The sequence below is a fragment of the Elephantulus edwardii genome, unplaced genomic scaffold (genome assembly GCF_000299155.1).
Source record: "Elephantulus edwardii isolate Elephantulus edwardi_28Jun2011 unplaced genomic scaffold, EleEdw1.0 scaffold00012, whole genome shotgun sequence".
In the NCBI taxonomy this organism is placed as follows: Eukaryota; Metazoa; Chordata; class Mammalia; order Macroscelidea; family Macroscelididae; genus Elephantulus; species Elephantulus edwardii.
Window position 1 is genome coordinate 9,510,707 of NW_006399762.1, and position 9,341 is coordinate 9,520,047.

A 9,341-nucleotide genomic window follows, 5' to 3' on the forward strand; every position below is an offset into this window, starting at 1 on the left:
TGTCAGAAGGAGCTTATCCTTGGCAAAAACTATCATGCTGGGCAAGATGAAGAGTCAGGGAAAGAGAAGAAAACTCCCAAGATGGATTGACACAGTGACTGTTACAGTGGGCAAAAACATATCAGAGACCATGAGACTGGTCCAGGAGAGTGTTGCTAAGAGTCATCATTGACTGATGGCAGCTGTGCTGCATCCCCAATAGGCACTTTTATTCAAACTTTGTAAATATATCAGAGTCATATTTAAAAAATTTAAAGCACAACAACAACAACAAGGCACCTGGTTTCAAATTCACCAGTTGCTTCATGGGAGAAGGATCAATGGGCAGTCTCCTTCCAAGCAATTTACTGCCTCTGAAAACCCACTGGCGAGTCAGCTATGGATTGGTTCTGACTCGATGGCTCACACCAACAATAACAATTATTGCTGAGGTGAAATGACATCTCATTTTTCTTTGATTTATATTTTTTTTATTATTTTTGTGTGAGTGTACCGTCAAATCAGATCTGACTGGTACAGGAGGAGATTGTCCCTCCTTCCCCAGCAGAGCATCTGGTGGATTCGAACCGTGCACCTCTGGCATTGTAGTTGCAGCTCCTTGCCGCTAGGCCACCAGAGCTCCCCTTGATTTATATTTTTTAAGGCTACTGGTCATGAGCTAGTGTCCCTTTATATGTTTGCTGCCTGCCTCCATGTCTTCTTTGCTGAGGGTCTTCTCCACTTTGAGCAAGTAAGGTTATATGTGTCATTTGTATATACCCACTGCAGTTGTGTTGATTCTGACTACTGGCAACCCTCCATTAAGCTTCTGAGGCTATAAATTTTAAGAGTATCAGAAGGCCTCAACTCTCTCCTGCAGAGTAGCTGGTGGATTCAAATTAGGCACCTTTCAGTTAGCAGCCCAGAACACAATGTACTGTATCATCACAGCTCTTTCATCTGTATGCAGCAGGCTGGCTGTCAGTGAGCCTTTTTCCAAATGAGATGCTGCATTCTTCTTCATATAATGCATACTGTATAGTGAATAGCTATAACCTTGACTCATACCTTGTTCTGTTCCCTTTGTTTTGTTTGAATGATTATCTCTTGATACATGCTCAAATTCAGCATGAAAAATAGTAAGTGTTCTGGAATTCCCTTTATTTCATTGTGGCCCATAATGTGTTATTATCCAGAGAGTTGAATGTCTTTGCAAGGTTAATAAAGCTATAATAAAGAATGGTACTGAAGAAAGAAATCTAAGATGCATCGAATGCATTGGCAAAACCAAGACTCCCAAGTATTGACAGACTACAAATTGAGATATTTCTACAAATGGTTAAAATGCTGGAAGCACTCATTCATCAATATGAAGAAATTTAGATGACAGCTCTCTGATCAACCAATTAAAAAGATCCATTTTTATCCCCATTGCAAAGAAAGGTGGCCCCACAGAATACAAAAAATATATCAATTAATGTCACATGTAAATAAAATTTTGCTGACATTAATTAAAGAATAATAGCAGCATTATAGCAACAGAGAATTGTGAGAAATTTTAATCAGATTCAAAAGAGGATGAGAAGCAAAAGGTATAATTGCTTATATCAAACAGATTTGACTGAAAGCAGTTAATACCATAAAGGTGTCTACTTGGGTTTTATTAACTATGCAAAATTGTAGGTATAGATTATATAAAGACATAATTTTAATCTATAGAGGTTAAGAAATAGAATAGAATCAGAGTATATACCATGATTTATTCATCTGTATGGCTTACTGAATCTTCAAATCTTCAACAATACTCTGTCTCCAGGGGACCCGCCAGAGCAAGAACTATGGCTTATTTCGGGGAAGGCAAAGGACCCATCCATGTAGATAATGTGAAGTGCACAGGAAATGAGAGATCCTTGGTTGACTGCATTAAACAAGATATTGGCAAACACAACTGTCGCCACAGTGAAGACGCAGGAGTTATTTGTGATTATTTTGGAAAGAAAGCATCAACTAGCAGTAATAAAGGTAAGTCACCTTTTGGGGACTTATAAAGCAAAGAATACCAAGCCACTTTTCACTTCTGTATAACATACTTGGTAACAAAAATCTCATTCAACAAGAATTCATGTAGCCCCTTGTGCTAGTATTTATAGGATGTGGTCTCTTGACCAACTTTCCTGGGTGAGAACAAGGTTCCTGGCTTGAATAGATAATGCTGAAGCCCTCTACTTTTTATGTTTTCATATCTTTCCTTATCTAGATTTAATTAAAAATCTTCCAGACTTGTTTCTAACCTTGAAGAATAAGAATTGAGATTTATGCCATTAAAAGAAGAGACAATGGTCCACAGGGAGTTGCACTGCTAACTCAAAGGCTGAGAGTCTTGTTGCTTGAATCCATAAGGGGCTCTTCATGAGATGGGCAATCTCCTCCCCTGTGATTTTCAAACTAAAAAAGCAATGGAAGGTCATGTACTAGTTGGTCCCAATTTCCTTCAGCTATGAAAGAGTCACTAAAAGAAGTGAGAAGAAAATATAATCATGAATCTTTGAAAAGCACTTCTTTCATAGTAATATTTGAAATGGACAAGCTAATTTAAATAGGACTTTTTCAAGGAGAAAACGTTTTGCAGGTCTGTCTTCTGTCTGAAATGTAAAACTTAAAGGAAATGAGAAATAGCTTTTTAGTATAGTGCAATAAATAACGTGTTACTGTTTTGAAAAATAGAGAAGTTTTTCACAGCTTCAGATAAATATATATGGAGAAATATGTGGTCATAGTTTATAAAAAGAAAATGAACCTATTTATCTAGGCTGAAAGATAATTATGAAGCACAGGATTGTTTTAAATCCAGGTGCATCTATATTTGATCATTGTCTTTTTCTAACATCTTTCACTGACTGCCAGTGGCAATACAATAAATTAATTTGATGTTGCTAATAAAATTCTTCTTTATCTGAAAAGCTTTGGACTCTGGAGAAGAATATTTATAATACTTGGCATATTCTTTTTTATTCTGTGCAAGGGTATGTGTGCATGTTTGTGTAATTTTAATGGCTAAACAAATTTCTTCAACTATAGTTAAAAATTGCAAATAATTCTTCGAATATATTTTAAAAATTCTTTAAGCAGATGATAAAATAGAAAAATACCAATATGAAATTTTTGCTACAGAAATCTATTTTTAAACGCATCATACTGTGATTTTTTTTTGTTTATACATTTCTTTTAAGCTTTCCTAGGGTTGTAACATTGACGTTGTTAGAAACCTCTGAGTCAATTTTAACTTGTGTGTAGAATTGTAGTGCTCTTTAGATGGCTCTTCACAATGACAACAACATGGGAGTTTGAGGGAGCTCTTGTGAATATCCTATGGGTGACCAAAACAATAAATAAATATGTCTTGGAGAAAGTATAACTAGAGTGTTCCTTAGAGGCAAAGATAGTGAAACTTTGTCTCATATACTTTAGGCATATTATTAGGATGGGCTAATCCTTGGAAAAAGACACCATACTTGGAAGGTAGAAGGTTGAGAAAGAGGAAGACCCTCAACAAGATGACACAGTGACTATAAAAATGCTCTGTATCAGAGTTGATGAAGATGCCATAGGATAGGGCAAGGTTAATATCCATTGTTCTTAAGGTTGTTATGAGTCATAGTCAACTCAATGGCACATAACAACAATAACTGGAGGCCTAGTCCATAGAGAATTTTACTGCTGACCCAAAAATACACCTCTCTGGGAGTTCAGATTTTCCAGTGACTCCTCAAAAGAAAGGCCCAAATAGTTAACCCCCAGCTTTCAAGTAAATCACAAACACCCACCAGGATCCAACTATGCCAAGCTAAAGGCTCACTTACAGGCAGGACCAGACTGACTTTTAAATACAAAGTCCCACCCACTAGATCCTGTTTGCCTACACAAGAGGCTTCCCACCCAAGCTGACTGTAAATGAGATCTTATACAGTTAATCAGCTTACACTTGATTTCTAACACAATTAGAAATGCCCAGTTTATCCCCAGCTTTCAAGTTAATCATAAACACTTACCCAACCAGGTAAGTATCCATCAGGTAGGTAATCATCAGGACTGGAGACTCATTAATAACCTGCATTATGAAGATGACACACCTTACTTGACTAAAAGTGAGGAGGACTTAAAGCACTTGTTGCAGAAGATCAAGGAATGCAGCCTTCAGTATGAATTGTGTCTCAATATAAAGAAAACAAAGATTCTTACCACTTGACCATTAGGCAGTGTTGTCATAGATGGAGAGGAGATTGAAAGTGTCAACAGCTTTACTTTGCTTGGATCCACAATTAACGTCCTTGATATGAGCAGTCAGAAAATAAGGAGACACATTGCACTGGGAAAATCTGCCATTAGGGACCTTTCCAAATAATTGAGGAGTAATGATGTCAATTTGAGGACTAAGGTGCATCTGACTCAGGCCATGGTCTTTCCAATTACTAGCTATGCATCTAAAAGCTGACAGTGAATAGGATTAGAGGAAAAGAACTGAGGCTTTTGAGCTGTGGTGTTGGATAAGAGCACTGAAAATCCCATGGACCACCAAGAGAATTAACAGATAGATATGTCTTGGAGAGGGTGCAGCCAGAGTTCACTTCGGAGGTAAGAATGATGAGGCTTTGCATCACATACTTTGGGCATGTTGCTAGGAGGTGCTATTCCTTGGAGAGGGACATGATGTTGGGAAAAGTAGAGGGTCAGAAAGACCCTCAACCAGGTAGATTGACATGGTGACTGCTACAATGGGCTCTTGTGTGTTAGGAAGTGAGAGAATGGTACAGGACAGAACAAGGTTCAGATCTTTTGTTCACAGGCTCATTGTGAGTTGTACTCTACTTGACATCACCTAACAACAACAACCACCTCAAAAGAAAGTTGGGAAGTGAAGTCTCTTCCTGTGCTATTTACAGTCTCTGAAAATCTGCTGGATGTTTAGTTATGGGTTTGATTTGACTCTACTGCACAAAGTTTGCATTTTAGAAGCTTTTAAAGACTATGACCTTTCAGATCTCTAAGACTTACTAACCAAAGTGTCTGAAGGTGGGTTTGACCCATCAGCGTTTTGGTTAATGGCTGAGCACCTAACGATTTATCTACCTTGAGACTTCATGTAGAAATGTTTACTATACTTTAAAAAAAAATCACATCTCAGACATGTATGCTTTCAGAATCTATCTTGTTGCTTTTGTGTTGAGGCTCAGGACCTACTGACTTCTGTTAAGGTGATTTAAACTCAAGACATCTGATTTGATAATTTTGTTAATGATCCTCCTTTTAACTTTATTTTAATAATAATTTTAAAGGTTTCTAATTTATTGCCATCTGTCTCTTTGTCTTAGATGATGTTAGCATTATGATTTGCTTTCTTAGAATTACACCACTCTTTGTCCTGGTATTTTAAACAATCTGCATTATGCAGATGGCACAACTGTGTTTGCTGAAACAGAGGAGGACCTGAAGCACTTGCTGCAGAGGGTCAAGGACTGCAGCCTTCAATATGGATTGAGGCCCAAGGTCAAGAAGACAAAGATTCTCACCACTGGACCAATTGACAGCATCAGAATGGATGGTGAAGAGATTAAGATTGCTCACAGCTTTAGTTTGCTTGGCTCCACAGTCAACACTCTTGGCAACACAGCCAGGAAATTAAAAGATGTTTTGCAAAAAATTTAAAAAAAAAAAAAAGATGTTTTGCAGTGGAAAAGTCTGCTGTTAGGGACCTCTCCAAAGTACTGAAGAGCAATGGTGTCTCTCTGAAGACTAAGGTGCACATGATACAGGCCACGGTCTTTGCAATCACTTGTTATGCATCAGAGAGTTGGACAATGACTAGGAAGGATAGAAGGAGAATTGATGCCTTTGAGCTGTGGTGCTGAAGAAGAATATTGAATGTACTGTGGACTGCTAAGAAGACAAGTTCATCCCGGAGAGGATTAAACTGGGCGGCTCCTTGGAGGCAAGGATTCTGAGGCTTCATCTGACATACTTTGGACATGTAAGGAGGGACCAGTTCTTGGAGAGGGATATCATGCTTGGTAGGGTGGAGGGACAGTGCAAGAGAGGAAAACCCTCTATGAGGTGGATTGATTCTGGGGTAATCGGATGGGTGTATTGGAGACAGTGTGATTGGCACAGGACAGGGCAGAGTTTAGGGCTGTCACTATGAGTCACAAGTGACTCGACAACGCATAACAACAACAAATATATATATATATATTTGGAGCATCATGATCATGGAAAATATTATCTTATTTTTTCCAATTATCTTCTGGTTTACCATGACTTTTTAAAAAAAATTCATTAATTTTAATGGACATTTACAGAGATTTTGGATTTCCATTCATTCATTGTTGCACTTTTTTCTCTACCGCCCCCACCCCCCAGTTTGCTCCACTCTTTGAAAAGCAAAAGATAAACTCCTTCGTTGCTATACAATCCCTCCCCTCACTCCCCCAATGCACTCCACTATGGAACCTTAATTCTGGATTCCTGTGATAATCACAATACCCTATCATATATTGCTTTTAAACTGTTCTCTCCCTCATTTGTTTCAATTCAGTATATGTAATCTATCTAGTTTTTCTCAGTCTTACCCCAACCCTGATGTCAGTCCCATTCTATAACAGTCACACTGTGCAGTATTTGTCCTTTTGTGATCGAGATATTTTACTCAGCATAACGTCCCCCAGGGTCACCCATTTTGAATAATATTGCATGAGTTTCTTGTTTTTCAGTGCAGTGTAGTATTCCATTGTGTGAATATACTACAGCTTCTCTATCCATTCATTTGTTGATGCGCACTTAGGTTGTTTCCAACTCCTTTGTATTGTGAACAAAGCCATGGTAAAGATGAGTGTGCCATATCTGCTTGGATGGTGGTTATGGTTTATTTAGGGTATATTCCCAGTAGTGGAATTGCTGGGTCAAATGGTATCTCTATTTGCAACTTTTTGAGAGAGCGCCACAGAATTGCTGGGTCAAATGGTATCTCTATTTGCAACTTTTTGAGAGAGCGCCACCCCACTTTCCATAGTGGTTGCACCATTTTACACTTCCACTAACAGTGAATAAGGGTTTCAGTTTCTCCACAACCTCGCCAGCATTTGTTTCTTGCTGTTCTGTTAAATTTTGCTATTCTGACCGGGGTGAGATGATATCTCATAGATGTCATGCCTTTTAATAAAAGTTCTTATCTGCTAGGATATTAAGTTTAAGTAGACAAAATGCCTCTAACATTTGGAAAATTTATCATCTTGGAACACATTGTTGAACTAAAGGCATTGCCCTTCTACTAGTTGGTGAAAGTAAGAAGGAAGATGAGGAGAGGATGAGTATACACATATTGGTGTCTGAGTTAATGCATCCTTACTCTGTGTAGTTAATGATTAAGGTGGGTTTTATGCCTTGCTTAGTGAACTTGACCAAGATCATATGATTTTCAAGTGGCAACGAATGTATTCAGACTGAAAATATCTGATACCAATGCCTGGATTGTTTTTCAGTTGGCAGGAGCTTGGGGTCTTATTATAAATGTTTTTGAAGCTTAAACCATACAGAAACTTATTGGATCCTGATTCTAATATTCCATTTTCCTTTGATCAGCATCTCCTTAGACCTGCGCCCATACTATTCATCCTTTCCATCATAGTTTGTTAGTTTTCAATTTACATTGTCTTTAGTAATTTCATTTGGTTGAGAATTGTTTTTCTAGCTAGAGTTCAGGCTTTCTGAAAGTCTTGCCTTTCTGAGCACAGAAGACACAGTAAATGCTTGATTAGGAAGTGGGTAAGATAATGAAATTTCACTGGCTTTATGGTAGAAGTTTTTATGCTATGATAATGACAAATTAATACTTCCACATTATGAAGATGTTTTGTTTGTTCTTGAAACCTTGAGACATTTGACTCTGTCATTGCTGTACAGTCAGACTCATAGCTGACCTGCTCTTAGATTATTGAAAGATATAAATCACAAGGGAGGCGATTGTCCATCTTTCTTCTCATGAGTGGATGGTGGATTTGAGCCATAGGAAAGGTTTAAGCTTTGGGTTACCAGTGCAGCTTTCTATGGTAGACTATCAGAGGTCTACAGTACAGATTTCAGCCTTGGAAGCTGCATTAGGAAGTTCTACTCCATACTACAGGGTCTTTATGAGTTGGAATCAACTCTAAGCCATGAGCTTTTACTGTGATGTGATAGTTTCACTAATGACCTATTTTTGCTTCAGAGTCCTTTTCATCTATGTGTGGTTTGAGGCTATTACATCGTCGACAGAAGCGGATCATCGGTGGAAAAAATTCTTTAAGGTAAAATGTTCTTCGGAAGATTGTGTATGTGTGTGTGTGTGTGTTACAAAATACTTGTATACAGTAATGTGCATGTAGTAATCAACAGGTTTTCAGAGGCAGTAAATTTCATGAAGAGACTGTCCATCTGTATCCGGCATAACAGTTGGTGGTTCCAAACTATGTGCCTTTGGGTTGCAGCATACTCCTTACCACTAAACTACAAGAGCTCTATATAGGCAACTTCAGCTTTGTAACTCTGTTTAAGGATTTTATCCTAACCATCTTATTTTCCCAATTAAGTGGAGATTTCATTGATCATTTCACTGTCCTTTGACCGTCATTTACTTTACATATAGACCTTGTTTAATACCACTGTCCCCTAATTCAACAAATAGATGTGTGGCTAGAGAATTCTGGCATATAATTTAACAGCGGAGTTGTGAGTATATGGGGGGGATGTATCACTATTAGATTTAGAATATATTTATTTCACTCAATTCATGTTAATACTTTTTAAAGATATTTTTTTAATTTAGTAATTACATGGGAAATATACTTTGCTTACTAAATGCTTTGTTAAATTGCTCAGTTGAAGTAGAGTGAGGAGCAGCAGTATGTTTCAAATCACAAAAATATAAAGAGGAGTAAACTTAATTGCAAAAGTGTGAGAGATGGAACAGGACACGGGGGCACAGAGCCGTGAGTGTCTCTGAAAGGCCCAGAGGGAATGAGAATAGCATTGCACAGCCTTTAATTGCCCCAGAGCAGAAAGCAGATAAAGAGGCTGTAGCCCAGCCCCAAGGTGCCTGCAGATCCACACCAACAGGAAGAGGTTCATGTATTCATTGTTGACTCACAGACTTACAGACTTACAGTTGGGTACTGAGAATGCGAAGTAAGTTGGGAGACTGGGGGAGGCAAAGAATATCATCCAATGTAAATCCAGGACTTAGTTCATCAATTCCAAGGCATAATTCCTCAATTAGTCCAGATGTCAGTTTCAGTTCAGCAACACTAATTCAAGAAGCCTCTGTTGTTGTTGTT

General features: G+C 38.1%; 1 protein-coding gene across 1 annotated transcript in view; it reads left to right on the forward strand.

Moving 5' to 3' along the window:
* Positions 1 to 9,341, forward strand: part of LOC102869916 (neurotrypsin-like) — a 125,157-nt gene that overhangs the window by 95,920 nt on the left and 19,896 nt on the right. The window contains exons 9-10 of the mRNA XM_006881136.1: positions 1,796 to 2,001; positions 8,237 to 8,315. Coding sequence (XP_006881198.1) covers positions 1,796 to 2,001; positions 8,237 to 8,315 — 285 coding nt within the window. The remainder of the gene's footprint in view (positions 1 to 1,795; positions 2,002 to 8,236; positions 8,316 to 9,341) is intronic.